Source organism: Neofelis nebulosa, chromosome 6 (assembly GCF_028018385.1).
Source record: "Neofelis nebulosa isolate mNeoNeb1 chromosome 6, mNeoNeb1.pri, whole genome shotgun sequence".
Lineage (NCBI taxonomy): Eukaryota > Metazoa > Chordata > Mammalia > Carnivora > Felidae > Neofelis > Neofelis nebulosa.
Window position 1 is genome coordinate 78,239,899 of NC_080787.1, and position 17,437 is coordinate 78,257,335.

The following is a 17,437-nucleotide window of genomic DNA, read 5'->3' on the forward strand; positions in this document are numbered from 1 at the left end:
TAGGAATAAGAATAAAACTCAATCATATCATTTACATTAACTGAAATAGGTTAAAAAATTTCATTAAAACGCAAATTATCAAAACGTATTCAGAAAAACTCCACCCAGCATATGTTTAAAAAAATTTATATATAGGGGTGCCTGGGTGGCTCAGTAGGTTGAGCGTCTGACTCTTGATTTTGGCTTAGGTCATGATCTCACGGTTCATGAGATCAAGCCCCGTGTCAGGCTCTGTGCTGACAGGGTGGAGCCTGCTTGGAATTCTCTCTCTCCCTCTCTGCCCCTCCCCTGCTCTCTCTCTCTCTCTCTCAAAATAAATTAATAACCATTTAAAAAATTTATATGTAAAGACATAGATTAATAGTGAAAGGATAGAAAGATACATGATGGCAAACAGTACAAATGTTTTCTGACAAAGACATTGAGTAATTTCACTGGGAGAAATGGCAGTCTTTTAAACTAATGATGATAGAAAAACTGGACATCCTTACAGGGAAAAAAAAAAAAAAGGAAATTTGATTCCTATCTTACTCCAAACACACAAAAATGAATTCCACCTGTCAAAGCTAAAACTATGTAACTCCTAGAAAATAAACTAAGAGGAAAACTTTACCATCTTGAGGTAGGCAAAGATTTCTTAAGACACAAACAAAACTAATCATTAAAGAAAAAAATGCAACAAACTAAACTTCATTGTAATTAAAATTTTCTGTTCCTGAAAAGACACTATTAAGGAAATGAAAAGGTAAGTTACTGATTAGGAACACGCGTTCACATATTCACAAGGGCATAAATGAGAAAGGTCTTATTTCCAGACTATATAAAGAACTCTTTAAATTTAACAAAGAGACAAACAATCTGATTGTTTTCTAATGACAAAAAATTAGAAGACACTTTCCAAAGGAACATGTGTGAATGACCAAAAGGAAAATGAAAAGGTGCTCAATACTATTAATCAGGAAAATGCAAATTAAAATGACAATGAGATAGCATTTTGTACCATTACAGAATTAGGTCATTTCCTAAGAGAAATGAAAATGTCAACCCACTAAAAGACTTATACAACAATGCTATAGCAACTTTATTCACAATAATCAAGTTCTAGAAAAACACAAAATATCCAGAAATAGAATGGATAAATTGTATATCGATACAATAGAAAACTACTCAGTGAGAAAAAAGAATAGGCGACATGTGCAACGGCATAAATCTCAAAACCACTGTTAAAGGAAAGCCAGAAACGAAAAAAGCACATACTGTATGAATCCATTTATATCCAACCATGGCAAAACTAATCCCTGTTAAAGAAAATCAGAAGAGGGGCGCCTGGGTGGCTCAGTCGGTTAAGCGTCCGACTTCGGCTCAGGTCACGATCTCTCAGTCTGTGAGTTCGAGCCCCGCATCGGGCTCTGTGCTGACAGCTCGGAGCCTGGAGCCTGTTTCAGATTCTGTGTCTCCCTCTCTCTGACCCTCCCCCGTTCATGCTCTGTCTCTCTCTGTCTCAAAAAAAAAAAATAAAATAAATAAGCGTTAAAAAAAAATTTTTTTTAAAGAAAATCAGAAGAGTGGTTGCTTTTGCTTTTACCAGGGGCAAGGTGGTGATAAAGTTCAACAGCCAAAGACTATCAGGGACAAACTAGCAAAGTCAGGTTTCTTCACTTGCTTAAACACGAGAGAGTAGTAACCCAAGGGAACACTGAAGGGCCTCTTTGATGAGAGGAAGTAGGGAGGTTGTCTTTTGTTTTTGTTTTATGTAAGTTTGCGGCTGCTAATAACCCTACAGAGTGGACTGGAATTGGAGAGACTTGTCTGAACTTATGATTTAAGAGGTAGCGGGAGAAACAGAAGAAAAAGAGAAGGGTAATAAATATCATCCCCATTTGACAAGGGGAAAAGTTCAGATTAAGCAATTCTGCCCTTGTGAAGAAGCTAGAATTTGAATTCAATTCTCATACCAAATCCCAAACTGCCACACTTATACTTGGCAAATATAAGGAAAAGAAAGATGGGCATCAATCTACTTCAGAGTGGCTCTGTGTAGTAAAAGTTTCAGGATTTTAACATCTAATTTACTCTACTTGAAACAGCAGTCACAAGGGAACAATCGAGGGGACCACATACTACCAAACAAGCAAAAAAAGAGGACATTTCTCCTAAAAGTTTGTTTGTTATAGTGAATAACGAAGTCAAACGTTTGCTGACTTCTCACTGGAACGCAGAATATGAATGAGCTCCAATAAGAAGCCTGCAACCTTTGTTAGTCGTTCAATGAGCGTCTCAGTTTTTCTGCAGAGAACGCTGCGGACAAAAAACAAAAAACAAAAAACAAAACAAAAAAAATCTCGAGTTTATTTACAAAATAAGAAGCTCTCACATTGGAACTTATCCTCTAGTGAGGATCCCAAAAAGAAACAGGCACGGCATTTTTTGCACTGCTTGTGGAAAGGCCGGATACTGTTATATCAGCGATCCTCAAACTTCAGTGTGTATTCTGACTCCTGGAAAGCGTGTTAAAAGACAAGTTCTGATTCAGCAGGTCTGGTGTGGGGCTGAGACTGCATTTCTGAAAAGCTCCTGGTGATACCGAGATTACCAGTGAAGGGGTGGGGGGGACTAAAAACACAAGGGATGGGAAGAGAAGCTCCACTTTCAGTAATGGGACAGGCTCTAAGCAACCGTCAAGAACTCCAAACCCCGTGCTTTTGAGGCAGGCGGAGGCTCCCGGGCCAGCAGAAACGCAGGCTACGCACGGCACGTCGGAGCCCCACACGCCCAGCGCCGGCCTTACCCCAGGATCAGCAGCGCGCTCTGCAGCTGTGTCCGCACCTCCAGGAACACGGGCGTCCCCGCGGCAGTCGTCGCCATGGCCGCCGCCCGGCCGCAGCTTCTGGCGAAGCGGAGCCACCACGGCCAGCAGCGGCTGCACGTGCGGCGGTGGCGGCCGCACGGGCCTCCCAGACCGGATCGCTGGGCGGACACAGCCCGCCAGCCCACAGCGCCGCCTGCCGGGTGGAGAGCGCGCTACCGCGAGGACTAGACCCGGCAACGTGAGCGTTTTCAATTATGGGCCTCGGGTCTGAGTGGTCACAAAGGTGGGCAGGGAGAACCAAACGGTTCTCCCACTCTTCTCCGTGTGGGCGTGGCCAGGTGCGTTAGTCTCCCAGGACAGGACCTTAAAAATCGGAGCCGAGTACACTCCCTTGACTAGCTAGGGTAGAAATAAGGCTGGAAGAAAGGGAGATGACCGAGGGAGGTGGTATAGAACTGGCACTGACCCCTGGAGGCCTGAGAGCAGATTTCTCCACCCCAAACATACAATCTGGTTTCGTTTTTTAATAAAGTACAGTATATTTTTTTATGAACTGTGGTCTGTCCTTTGCTAGCTCTCCTCTAAGGCAACAAACGTCCGAGATTGATTTGGCATTGCTTCTCGATTTAGACACAGTTGCTCCAAGATGTAAACAGTTGCAAAAATGTAAGAAGTTTTCTGTTACCGATGCAGAAAGGAGTGTGGTTAAATCAAGTGTCATGAATCATAGCATTAACCATTCCTATAACCTTTGAAAACAGGAAGATGAGAATGATCCGCATATACATTTCCACTCCCCATATTTTGTATAAATAAAAACTTATTCACAGAAGTCACAATCTTATTACAACTAGAAGATAATTTTGGAAAGTTTGACATAGTAAAGAAAACGATCTACTATAATGTAAATACTTAAAATGGGGAAATATTAAAATGTAAAGCTATAGTGGTGGACTTACAATGAGAATTTTAATGTTTATTTTTGAGGGAGAGAGAATATGAGTGGGGAAGGGGCAGAGAGAGAGGGGGGAAGACACAGAATTGGAAGAAGATTCCAGACTCTGAGCTGTCAGCACAGAACCGGAAGCCGGGCTCAAACTCACAAACGGTGATATCATGACCCTGAGAACATGACCTGAGCCCAAGTCTGAAGCTCAACCTATTGAGCCACCCAGGAGCCCCAATAAGAATTTTAAAAGCAAGAGGCTGGGGGCACCTGGCCGACTTGGTGGATGGAACATGCCACTTTTGATCTCAGGGTTGTAAATTGGAGCACCACATTGGGTGTAGAGATAACTTAAAAATAAAATCTTACCAAAAAAAAAAAAAAAGCTTTTAGTTCTTAAAAACAGAAACAATGATGTATTTCCGAATATAAATTAAGAAAATCGTGCTTACGGATTGCTTCTTAATTTGAAGATTTTCCAAATAAATAATAAATCCACTTTAGAGATACTATTTTAAGACAGTTTTCTAAAGTTAAGTATTTGCTGTTTCAAAGCTTATTGTGTTGCTTCACAAATTCCTGTTTTCATCACAATAATTCAAAATCATGGATGGAGGTAACAATGCAGTTAAACAATTGTATTTACTACTATTCCACCTCAAATAATGGTGATCATAGGTGTTGATTTTAACTCCTAATATCTTCCATCTTTAGTTCTCAAGGCTATTGAGTTTTAAATACAGACACATTATATTGAAATATTTAAGTCTTAGCACAGCATGTGCTTCGAACTTGGCGTTTGGTTCTTTTTAAAGATTGCTATATTTCATATATATTCACACATTTATAAAACATAAAATCAGTCTTTTTTTCCTGTGATCCTACGGTTTAGGCAAAACTGCAACTTCCTTGTAGTAACTACATGATTTAGAGACACATAAACTCAAAATGGTTCCAAATCTGATAACAACTATTTATCTCCTAACTTCACCAGTCTCTAACTTCTTCTGGGCCTCAAGTTCCTCATATGAAATATTGAAGAATAGTTTAAATAGCACTTAAGTGATTGTTTAAATAATATTTAAAAGCTGTTCTCAATTCCTAGCATTCCTGCCAACTCCTCATTAAGATGCCCCTGGTGCTGGAAAGTTGAAAACACCTGCTATTCACTTTCCAGGCCCATCCATCCCCATAGTTGGTGGCCCAACAGTCCGCTCGAGGGCGCTGTGGCGACAGCTAGAGCCGAGAGGCGAAGCACGGACCGGGGGCGGGGATCCAGGGGCCGTCGACGTCGACGCCGGCGTGGGCGCGGGCGCGGTGCACGCTGGGAGCTGTCACTAAGCCCTTCGGCTCCCGGCCTCCGCGTCGTTGCCGCGGTTGCCAGGAGAGCGGCGCCGGCGGGGAGCGGCCGAGCCCACGGCAGGTAACAGCGTCCCCGCCCCCAGCGCGGTCGCGAGGCCGGCTGCCGGCCCTGAGCGGTCTCCTCGGCCTGGCCTGTTCCGGAGCTGCGGGGACGCCCCGCCGGGCAGGCTCTGTGGCGTCGGGGGTGTTGCCGCCTCGGCCCCGCCTGGAGCTTGGAAGCCGGCCGGTCGCCCTCCGGTTTCCGGAGAGGCGCGAGCTGCGCGGGGATCGGCGGGCCGGGGCTGGGCGGAGGCTCGAGGGCGGCCCCAAGGCAGTGGGGCCTCCTGCGCGGGGGCCCAGCGGTGCGCAAGGTTGGGGGTGGAGGTCGCACCTGTGCGATAAAGGCGCACGGACTAACCTCTTTGTTGGTGGAATCCAGGCTTCGTGCCTTCTCATTCATCTGGTGGGTTCTTTTAAGATTGAGGAGACACGAATGCCAGCTATAGTTAAGGTTCCATGTGGGGGTTGGAAAGGAGTGCAGAAGTTTTTTAGAGGAAGTCAGGTTAGTCATAAGGAAGTTGTTAACTATTATCACCTTTGATTCTCAAGCCTTTTAAAGTTGCAGCATAACAATAGTTACTTGTTCAGTCTCTTCCATTCTTCACTCCTACCCGGAGGGGGGAGTGGCACACAACGATACTTATGTAAAGCTGGAAGAATTGTGTTTCTGAACACTATAATGTATAGTTCTAAGGAGTTTGAGAACTATATTGTGATAATCTGATTTGGAGACCATAGTTAAAGCAATGAAAACATTTTTTTGATAATTACAAAAAAGATAGGAAACTGTTTGCCTGACAGATAAGCTCAGAATTGTTCAAAGACAGAAATCTCTCAATTTTGATGTTCTTGGCTCCCTTCTACACAGACAGAAGATCTAGTATGTTATCATGGATAGCATATGTTGACATTATATGCTAAGAAATTCACCATCTCATAACATAGTGATTTAGTTGCGCTAAGTTATAACAAGAGTAAACTAAAACCAGTTGTACAAATGCTTTATTTTAGTGATCACTTTAAGCTGCTACTCCAAATGAAATCATTCCCCATTAGTACCAAACAATAGTAAATTTCCAGGTGGGCCTAGTTATTAAGGAAACCAGGCCTTGAAGGAAGAATTAAAAATGCCTAAGTGAGTACACAAATCAGAAAATGTGACACCATAGCCAGAATGTTAAACGTAAATTAAATGTTTGACTATATAGAGTTTAAAGAGTCTTATTTTGTAGTTAAAGTAGTGGAAAGAGCGATGGCCTAGGAAGTAAAGATTTTGTTCAAATCCTTTGTTCTCCTAAAGAAATGTTATCTCTAATCAGTTTTGTCATCTGTAAGGTAATTTCATAAGATCAAAATTTTCCAAATTGATGTCTCCCTTTGAACACTCTTCTCAATCCATCAATAGCCTTACTGCCCCAAAACAGTGTTCCATGGCAAATGATTTAGGGGTGCATTGGTTAAATCAGTTTTAACTTCTGATTTGCTTTTAACTGCAGGATTTTTCAAAACCTTTACTACTATGCTCATATGCATATAAATCTTCAGGGGAAGGTTATCAAAGCATTTTCTAAACTTACCTGGCCAGAAAGCCTATTTTCTCTCTCTCTTTTTTTTAATTGTCACATTGGCTTCCGTACAACACCCAGTGCTCATCCCAACAAGTGCCCTCTTCAGTGCCCATCACCCACTTTCCTCTCTCCCCCACTCCCCCATCAACCCTCAGTTTGTTCTCTGTATTTAAAGAGTCTCTTGTGGTTTGGCCAACCTGTTAACATTAGAAATATAATTACATAGAATACCAATTTGAAAATTACTATACAGATCTTCCTCAACTTATAGGGTTGTGTCCCTGTAAACGCATCATAAATTGAAAATATCATAATTTGAAAATGCGTTTAATACATTTAACGTATGTTAAAAATGCTCAGTGTACAAGGGACACCTGGGTGTCTCAGTCAGTTAGGCCTCTTTGGCTCAGGTCATGATCTCACAGTTCGTGGGTTTGAGCCCCCATCAGGTTCTGTGCTGATAGCATGGGAGCCTAGAGCCTGCTTCAGATTGTGTCTCCCTCTCTCCCTGCCCCTCCCCAGTTGTCCTCTGTCTCTCTCTCTCTGTCAGTATACTTACATTGACCTACAGTTGGGCAAAATTAACACAAAGCACATTTTATTATAAAAGTTTTGAATATCTCATGTAATTTATTGACTACTATGCTAAATGAAAAAGAATAATTGCGTGGATAAAGAATGGTTGTAAGTATATCAGTGGTTTGCCATCATGATTGTGTGACTGGGAGCTGTGACTTGCTGCCACTGTGAAAAATTATAAATCAGACTCTAATAAGATGGGACTGCCTATACCTGAGCTGCGTCTTCTTTCAACTCTAAAATTCCCTACGTTGTGCTTTTTATTTAGCTTTCAGTTTAAGCTTTCTGGGGCATGAAGATCTAGTGACAACTCATTGGTATAACAAAAGGCTTATATTTTCCTTAATAAAATATTAAAGATGCACATAAGTTTCTATGTACTTTAATGCTTTAATTTATGGCAGAAGATCATCTTTTTCTGGTCTCTTGATGCTTTTCTTGAATCATAATTCATGTTTTGAATTTAATTTTATGGTTAAGTCATTGATTTTATTAAGAATGGCATTATAAAGTTCCAACAAGACTTGTTGATAATGGCATTTTTTTTTTTTACTATGATTGAGTTCCCTCGCTAGTCGTGAGTTCTTAAACTATGAAATGTAATAAAAGCCATTGGAAATGTTCTTAATCATTACTGATTTTAAGAGCTTAGATCATTAGAAGGGGTTCAAGGTTAAAACATAAATTCTAAGGTAGTCTTTTCTGAGTCGCTTACAAACAGGATGTAAGTGTTGAATGCAGTCTTAAATTATTTTGCTAAATTCTATCAGGTGTCACTAGCACACAGTGTGGCTACTTTAACTGATACTTTGTTAGGAATGGTTGCTATTAATGTGCTCCTTTGTTTGAGGGGGTCAGGAGGTAAGCCTTAATTCAGGTAAATTTTCTCTATGAAATGCAACTGTCAAGAAGTAAATAGCTGCAGTTTTTGTTTAATGGCTTACGGGTTTGCTGCTGTTGTTGTTATTTTGTGGTTTTGGTTTGGTGTGTGTGGGTGTGTGTTTTGGGGTTTTTTTTGTTTTTCTTTTTACAATTTTTTTTTAAGCTGTCTCCACATCAGTGTGGGGCTCGAACTCACAACCCTGAGATGAAGAGTCGCAAACTCTACCTACTGAGTCAGCCAGGTGCACCATAGTTTACAGTTTTTATTGAAAATTTATGATATGAAAGTAAGTTCTTTTGATTCCCTTGTCTTTAAATGGTGATGTCCATTTTCTCTGTATTGTCTTTACCTATTTACCTCTCCTTCTCCAAGCTATTCCAAGCCTAAAATATCAATGATTTTTTTTTTTTTTAATTGCGCAGGTCAAAGACATTGTATCAAATTTAAGAAAAATTTTACATATAATGTGCATTCATTTTGTGTGTACATTGTATACACACCCAGGTAACCAGCACAATCAAGATTTGGAACAGGCCACCACTTAGGCCTGTATTGTTAGGTTTTTGCTTCCTCCAAACACATGCTGCCCCTGTCTTGGCATGTCTACATCATACTACCCTCGCTCCAATGCCACCTTGTCTGTGGATCTTTTTTTTTGATTACCTCATTTTGAAGTAATTCTCTTCTGACTTTCCTGTTAGCATTTATCATTCTTGTCTATCCTTAATGGTGAAACCAATGGCACGTTCATAGTAGGCACCTGTATTTATTTGTTGACCAAATGGTGAGTGTAGTATTTCTCGAACTTCAGTCATTTTTCTATCTTCAGAACTTTGGCCATATCTGCATACTTCCTGTATACTTATTTGTAGTTATTAACATAATTTTAAAGAAAACTTGCAATAACCACCATAAATAGAAAGTAGGGGTGTGTCTGGGTGACTCAGTTAATCATCCGACCTCGGCTCAGGTCATGATCTCACAGTTTGTGAGTTCAAGCCCCGCATCAGGCTCTGTGCAGAGCCTGCTTTGAGTTCTGTGTCTCCTTCCCTCTCTGCCCCTGGCTCACCCCTGCTCATCCTCTGTCTCTCTCAAAAATAAATAAACATTTAAAAATTTTTAAGAGTAGGTATCACTTGCCATAAACAGAAGATAGACATAAAGATGAAAATAATGGAAACAAAAGTGTTGTTAAATTCTAGAAAGTATTGGCCATTGAACACTGTTCTTTGTTTAAAGGAGAGATAAGCAAGAATTAGAGGTGTTGATAACATTCTGCCATCAATCTGAGAACTTCCTGATGCAGTCAGGAACTGCAAGAGAATGAAGAGGGAATAAATCCCTCACTGATTCAGTGTCACTTAGCGCATTACTTGGACCCCATAAAATCATCTCACATCTGATTGGTGGCCAAAATTTGGGGAGATAGTGGATTCATCAGGGCCTGAATTCTTTAGAATTTCATCTGTGGAAGAATTTGGAAATATAGCCTCAATTGCAAATTAAAAGGTGTACTAGAGTTTGAGTTAACTTCAAAAAATAATTTAAACTTTATGATCATTACTGAATTAGGTAAGTTTCTATTTTTTTTCCAAAAAAATGTCTTTAATGTTACTAATGTTACTTTTATAGATAAAACATCCACCTTTTTAAACTAGTACCTTAGCTGTAAGATAAACCTTCGAATATAAAGAAATAAATCTAAATCTAAAAGTCAGTGAGAGCCTTTAAATGACAAAGTGATGAGTGTTGATTCAGGAGTGATGAAATGTTGATACTATGTTTATCTGGCAATAGCTCCTATAAGCATGGATGAGGTAATAAACTTAATATAATACCTTCTTCTTCCTCTCTTCGCTTTTTAAGTTTGAGCTATATTTTAGTATTTCCATCCTACAGAAGACATTTCTAGACTTTTTTTTTCTTCTGAGGCAATGAAAAATTCTCCTCTCTTATGGAAAGAGTGTAATGTGAACAGACAGAAAATAAATTCCCTACTCTTGTTCTGTAAAATACATCCTGTATTTCAACTTGCTGTGGTTATTTTTAGGCTTACATCGGTATTATGAGCTTCATGTTTAAATTACCATTATTTTGTGTTCACAAACCAAGAGTTCGGGTAAATAAGTCATTTAGTTTGGTGTTACTGATTTCCAAAAGCCAATTTACCTAAATGGTAACACTTAGTTTATCAGTATACACAATAATTTGCTACTCAACCAGAGGTCACATTGCTGTTAATCTCAGGTTCTGGGATACAACCTCCATTTGGAAGTAAGAAAAGAGCCCTTTGGATGAATAGTCTTTATTTCATAAAAGATTTCACCCAAACAAGTAGTTTATTTCCTATGTCTCTACTAGAAAATCAGCATAGAAGCAATGCATATAAACTCTTAGCACTTGAAAGTAATACTGACTATAATCAGAAGAACTATAAAAGCACAGCAGTCCTTTAAATTATACAGGTAAATAACCTTACGTTTCCATTTGCTTTTGTTTGTGCTGTATCAGCTACTTGAAACACTTAGGATATGTTATGATCAATCAAATTTTCCAAATAGCTGGAACTCTTGTTTATTATATACCACAAATGCCATCCCAGTCTGCTATGATACTTTCTGCTTGTCTTCAGCATGATGCACTTTGCCTAGTGGCTTTTCATATCCACTTAACACATGTCTTACAATATCTTGATTTTAAAATTTCCTGGACAGTTTTTCTCCTGAGGAAAAATATAGAATGTAGTACTTGCTTTAAAGTTAGTGTCTGTCATTTTGGAAGAAAAATAAATACTAAGCGACTTCTATTTTGTATACCAGCAATTCCATAAATGTTACCACCAGTTGATCAGGAGTCTACTCTTAAGCCTGAGTGAGGGGTTCTGGCAACACGATTATTTTTTTCTTTTGTTTTATTTATTTTTTGAGAGAGAGTTAACACGTGTGCAAGTTGGGAGGGGCAGAAAGCAAGGGGAACAGAGGATCTGAAGCAGGCTCTGCACTGACAGCAGGGAGCCCAGTGTGGGGCTCAAACTCACGAACCATGAAATCATGACCTGAGCTGAAGTCAGGCACTTAACAGACTGAGCCACCCCGGTGCCCCCAAGATGATTATTTTTATGGCACCTGTCATTTTATTAGAAGGTGTCCCAAGCGTCCCTGATGTTAGTGATTTGAGGTTGCGTGTTAGTTTTATGTGATGCGGTAACTACTGTTTTTATTACGTGTTTTAAGTTATAGAGCATGGATTGCTGATGGATTCCTTCACTTTGCCAAAAGTTTTTATTTTGATGTAGTCCCGGTATTTTCTTTCCATTGCCAGTAGAAACACATCTAGAAAAACGTTGCTGTGTCCAGTGTCAGAAATTACTACCTGTGTTCTCTTCTAGGATTTTTATGGTTTTAGGTCTTTAGTCCATTTTATTTTTGTGTATGGTATTAGAAAGTGGTCCAGTTTCATTCTCTTACATATAATTATCACGTTTTCCCAGCACCATTTATTGAAGAAACCTTCCCTCATTGTCTATTCGTGCCTGTTTTGTTACAGATTAACCATATAAACATGGGTTTAATTCTGGCCTCTCTGTTCTGTTTCATTGATCTATGTGTCTGTTTTTATGCCAGTACTGTACTGTTTTTATTACTAGAGCTTTGTAGTACATCTTGAAATTTAGAATTGTGATACCTCCAACTTTATATCAGTAAGGGGTTAATATCCAAAATATATAAAGAATTATACAACTCAACACCAAAAAAACCCCATACAATCCAATGAAAAAATGGTTAGAAGATCTGAATAGATTGTTGTTCAAAGAAGATGTACAGATGGGCAACAGACACATGAAAAGATGCTCAACATCAATAATCATCAGGGAAACACAAATCAAAACCACAATGAGATATCACCTTATACCTGCCAGAATGGCTAAAATAAAAAAGACAAATAATCACTGTTGGTGAGGATGTGGAGAAAAAGGAATCCCTGTGTACTATTGGTGGGAATGCATATGGGTATAACCACTGTGGAAAACAGTGTGGAGGTCTCTCAAAAATTAAAAACACAAATACCATGTGATCTAGTAATTACACTACTGTGTATTTACCAAACAAATGAAAACACTAACTTGAAAAGATATATGCACCCTATGTTTATTGCAGCATTTTTTATAACAGTCAAGATATGGAAGCACCCTAAGTGTCCACTGATAATTGGATAAGGAAGATGTGGTGCATAATACACACACGAGGAAAATTATTTGGACTTTGTCTTTTTGCAACAACATGGGTAGACCAATAAAGGGTATTATGCTAAGTGAAATAAGTCAGGCTGAAAAAGATAAATACCTATGATTTCACTCATGTGGAATCAAAAGAAACAAATGAACGAACAAACAAAAACCAGAATCAGACCTACAGAAAACTGATGGTTGCAGGAGGGGTGGGGGTGGGAGAATGGTAAAATAGGTAAAGGGGAGTGGAGATGTAGGCTTCCAGTTGTGGAATGAACAAATCACTGGAATAAAAGGCACACCATGAGGAATATAGTCAATGATATTGTAGCAGTGTTGTGTGATGACAGGTGGTGGCTACATTTGTGGTCAGCACACCGTAATGTGTAAACTTGTCAAATACCTGAAACTAATGTAACATTGCGTGTCAGCTGTACTTAAATTGTTTTGGGGTGCCTGGGTGGCTCGGTAGGTTAGGCGACCGACCTCAGCTCAGGTCATACCTTGCAGTCTGTGGGTTCAGGCCCTGCATTGGGCTCTGTGCTGACAGTTCAGATCCTGGAAGCTGCTTCAGATTCTGTGTCTCCCCGTCTCTCTGCCCCTTCCTCGCTCGCACTCTGTCTCTCTCAAAAAGAAATAAACATTAAAAAAATTTTTAATTGTTTGAAATAAAAGAGGAAAATATTTTGAGAATAAACTTTTTAGTCATCTATGGCTGCACAGATTATCCCAAAACATAGTGACTTAAAACAATAAAACCTCTCAGAGTTTCATTCAGAAGGATTTGAGGGAGCAGTTTGGCTGTGAGGTTCTGACTTCAGTTTTGTGAGGTTGCAGTCAGATGTTGGCCTGAACTGCTGTCATCTTTAGGTTTGATTGGGGTTGGAGAAACCCTTTCCAAAGTGGGTCACTCACATACTAGCAAGTTGTTGCAGGCTGTTGAAGGGAGGCCTGAGTTTCTCTCTGGAGGGCAACTTGAAGTGTCCTTATCACATAAGGCTAGGTTGCCCCAGAATGAGTGATCCAAGAGATATCACATAGACCAGCAGTGATTTTGTGTAAGAGGTGTGACTATATAACAGTATGAATATCAGGAGTTGAGGATCATTGGAGGTCATCCTGGAAGCTAGCTACCACACGAATGTATAAAGAATTACAGCTCAGCAACAAAAAGACAACCAATTAAACGAGGAAAGACTTAAATAGACATTTCTCCAAAGATTATATACAAATGGCCAAAGCATATGAAAAGGTTTTCAGCATCATTGATTATTAGAGAAATGTAAGTCAAAGCTGTGTTGAGATACCACCTCACTCCCATTTGAATGGCTACTATCAAAAAACTGAAGCGCGTTGGCAAGGATGTGGAGAAATTAGAAGCCTTCTGCAATGTTGGTGGAAATGTAAAATGGGCAATCCCTGTCAAAATAACACCAACATTCTTCACAGAGCTAGAACAAATAATCCTACCATTTGTATGGAACCAGAAAGACCCCAAATAGCTAATGCAATCCTCCAAAAGAAAACCAAAGCTGAAGGCATCCCAATTCTGGGACTTCAAGCTGTATTACAAAGCTCTAATCATCAAGACAGTATGGTACTGGCACAAAAACAGATACATAGACCAATGGAATAGAGAACCCAGAAATGGACCCACAGATGCATGGCCAACTAATCTTTGACAAAGCAAGAAAGAGTATCTGATGGAAAAAAGACAGTCTCTTTACTAAATGGTGCTGGGAGAACTGGACAGCAACATGTGAAGAATGAACCTGGGCCATTGTCTTACACCGTACACAAAAATAAACTCAAAACAGGTGAAAGACCTAAATGTAAGATAGCCATCAAGATCCTAGAGGAGAAAGCAGGCAACAACCTCTCTGACCTTGGCTACAGCAACTTCTTACTTGACATGTCTCTGGAGGCAAGAGAAATAAAAGCAAAAATGAACTATTGGGACCTCATCAAGATAAAAAGCTCCTGCACAGCAAAGGAAACCGTCAACAAAACTAAAAGGCAACTGACAGAAAGGGAGAAGATATTTGCAAATGACATTTCAGATAAAGGGTTAGTATCCAAAATCTATAAAGGACTTATCAACCTCAACACCCAAAAAAACAAATAATCCAGTAAAGAAATTGGCAAAAGACACTAATAGACACTTTTCTAAAGAAGATATCCAGATGGCTAAACATGGAAAAATGTTCAACATCACTCATCATCAGGGAAATACAAATCAAAACCACAATGAGATACCACCTTACACCGTCAGAATGGCTAACATTAACAACTCAGGCAACAACAGATGTTGGCGAGGATGCAGAGAAAGAGGAACCCTTTTGCACTGCTGGTGGGAATACAAACTGGTGCGGCCACTCTGGAGAACAGTATGGAGGTTCCTCAAGAAATTAAAAATAGAACTACCCTTCAACCCAGCATTTGCACTACTAGACATTTTATCCAAAGGATACAGGAGTGCTCATTCAAAGGGGCATATGCACACCAGTGTTTACAGCAGCACTATCGGCAATAGCCAAAGTATGGAAAGAGTCCAAGTGTCTGTCGACTGGTGAATGGATAAAGATGTGGTGTGTATGTGTGTGTGTGTATATACAAATACACATAATGGGATATTACTCGGCAATCAAAAGGAATGCAGTCTTGCCATTTGCAGAACATGGATGGAACTAGAGTGTATTATGCTAAGCGAAGTAAGTCAGAGAAACAAGTATCACATGATTTCACTCATGTGGAATTTAAGATACAATACAGATGAACATAAGGAAAGGGAAGCAAAAGTAATATAAAAACAGAGAGGGAGACAAACCGTAAGAGACTCAAAAACAATAAACTGAGGATTGCTAGCAGGGTGTTGGGTGGGGGCATGAGCTAAATGGTGAGGGGCATTAAGGAGTACACTTGGGATGAGCACTGGGTGTTATATGTAAGTGATGAATCACTAAATTCTATTTGTGAAATTATTATTACACTATATGTTAACTAACTTGGATTTAAGTTTAAAAATGAGTAAAATACAATGACTTTGAAGGAAAAAAATGTAAAGTGGTACAGCTGCTATGGAAAACAGTATGGTGGTTCCTCTTAAAAACAGAACTGCCATATGGTCCAGCATTCCCACTTCTGAGTATGTATTCAAAAGAATTGAAAACAGGATCCTGAAGAGATATTTGCACACTCAAGTTCACAGCAGCACTACTCACAATAGCATAGAGGTAGAAACAAGGTAAATGTCTCTGAACAGGTGAATAGATAAATATATATCTACATGGAATATTATTTAACAAAAAGGAAGGAAATCCTCTCACATGCTACAACATGGATGAACCTTAAGGATGTTATGTTAGGTGAAATAAACCAGTCACAAAAAAGACAAAATACTTTATGGTTCCCCTTACATGAAGTATCTGAAGTAGTCAGATTAGTTAGAAGTAGAAAGTAAAATGGTGGTTGCCAGAAGCTGGGGAAGAGGGAAAAGAAGAGTTGATTTTTAATGTGTACAAAGTTTCAGTTTTGCAAAACGAAAATATTCTGGAAGTAAATTGCACAATGTGAATACACTTAACACTATACACTTAAAAATGGTTAATTTTGTATGTTTTTACTGCAACTGAAAAAAGATAAATGACATGAAACTTTTAGAAACATGAAGCATATATGCATTTTAAAATGCTAGGGGATCCTGGGTGGTCAGTCATTTAAGTGTCCAGCTCTTGATTTTGGCTTAGGTCATGATCTCAGGGTTGTAAGATCAAGCCTTGTGCTGTTGGCGCAGAGCCTGCTTGAGATTCTGTCTCTCCCTCTCTCTCTGCCCCTCCCCTGCTTGTGTGCTCTCTCTCTCAAGATAGATAAAATAGACATTTTTTTAAAAATGCTATTCTGTAATGAAAGCCATGTTTCTAAATATTGGAGAAGGGGCTGATTAAAGAATGAGCCTAAAGGGGTTGAATCAGAAGATGTACTCGCTCAGTTGGTAGAATATGCAGCTGTTGATTTTACGGTCATGAGTTCAAGCCCCAGCTTGGGCATAAAGCTTACTTTAAAAAAAAAAAAAAGAAGATATCATACAGAGTCATAGCATTTTGAATATAGTTTGATAGGAAAATTTGAAATGATGAAAGAGAGAATGGGGCATACCCGGAAAAGAAAGAGCACATACAAAGGCCCTGAGGTAGGAGGTGGCAGCAAGTTTTGTACAGTTGGCTAGTGTTAAAAAAAAAAAACGAAATATATATATGCAATGATGCTTGTTAAAGATGGTAAGGCCAGCTTCATTAAGGATCATCATGATAGATATAGATAGATATAGGGACCACTGCAATGGGGTTTGGCAGTGAAGGAGAGAAATTGGTCTCTACTCTGAATACAGCATGGGCAAGTGTTGGTTTGTAACCTCCTCAGAACCTATATCTAAAATCTGAAACCCAACCCTCTCTATAGAGGGAAGGGAGAGACAGAACAAAGAGGGCAACCATTCCAGATTTGTAAGTGGCAAGTTTAATAAGTGAGGGAATTTACATATAGGGCTTGTCTTGGGTGGCCTTAAAATAAGTAGATCTCCACACTCACCTGCCAGAATCTTAAAAATTTATATAGAGACCTTAACTGGGTTCGGTCACGTACCCAGTTCAGGTAGCCCCCACACCATATTTCTATCTCCACTTGATCTTAGCCAAAAGGCCGAGAAGCGATTCATATTTCTATCTCAAGGCTGTATGCTTAGATGAGCTTTTGGAAGCAGGAAAGGCAAACAGAACACACATCCTAAGGACAGGAGAGGAAGTGGGTGCTTTATAAAAAAAATTTCTAATTTAGAACATGCCCCTAATCCAACATGGATCTTCACATCAGTCTTGGGCTTCCTTAATTTAAGGACAACCTCACCTATAATTCTATTTGGAGATGTACAACCCATCCTGCAATACCTTTCCAGGATTAATCCCACTTGAGACTATATTTTTACTTTTTTTGAAATTGTTTTCTCAGGGGAGTAGATTGTGTTCCT

The 17,437-nt window shown here is 39.5% G+C and overlaps 2 protein-coding genes across 21 annotated transcripts in view; one reads left to right on the forward strand and one right to left on the reverse strand.

The window, feature by feature from the left end:
- The window catches only part of UBE3D (ubiquitin protein ligase E3D), a 248,345-nt gene extending 242,691 nt beyond the window's left edge, over positions 1-5,654 (reverse strand). For 2 of the 9 annotated variants that reach the window (XM_058734582.1, XM_058734583.1), the window contains exon 1: positions 2,789-2,995. In XM_058734582.1, the coding sequence (XP_058590565.1) occupies positions 2,789-2,865 (77 nt within the window). In that variant the 5' untranslated portion in view covers positions 2,866-2,995. Of the gene's footprint in view, positions 1-2,788; positions 2,998-5,514 lie in introns of those variants that run through there. The other 7 variants (XM_058734586.1, XM_058734588.1, XM_058734584.1 and 4 more) reach the window with 6 other exon arrangements.
- Positions 5,050-17,437, forward strand: part of DOP1A (DOP1 leucine zipper like protein A) — a 111,557-nt gene continuing 99,169 nt past the window's right edge. For all 12 annotated transcript variants that reach the window (XM_058734563.1, XM_058734568.1, XM_058734567.1 and 9 more), the window contains exon 1: positions 5,050-5,178. The gene's annotated coding sequence lies outside the window, so the exon portion shown is untranslated. The remainder of the gene's footprint in view (positions 5,179-17,437) is intronic.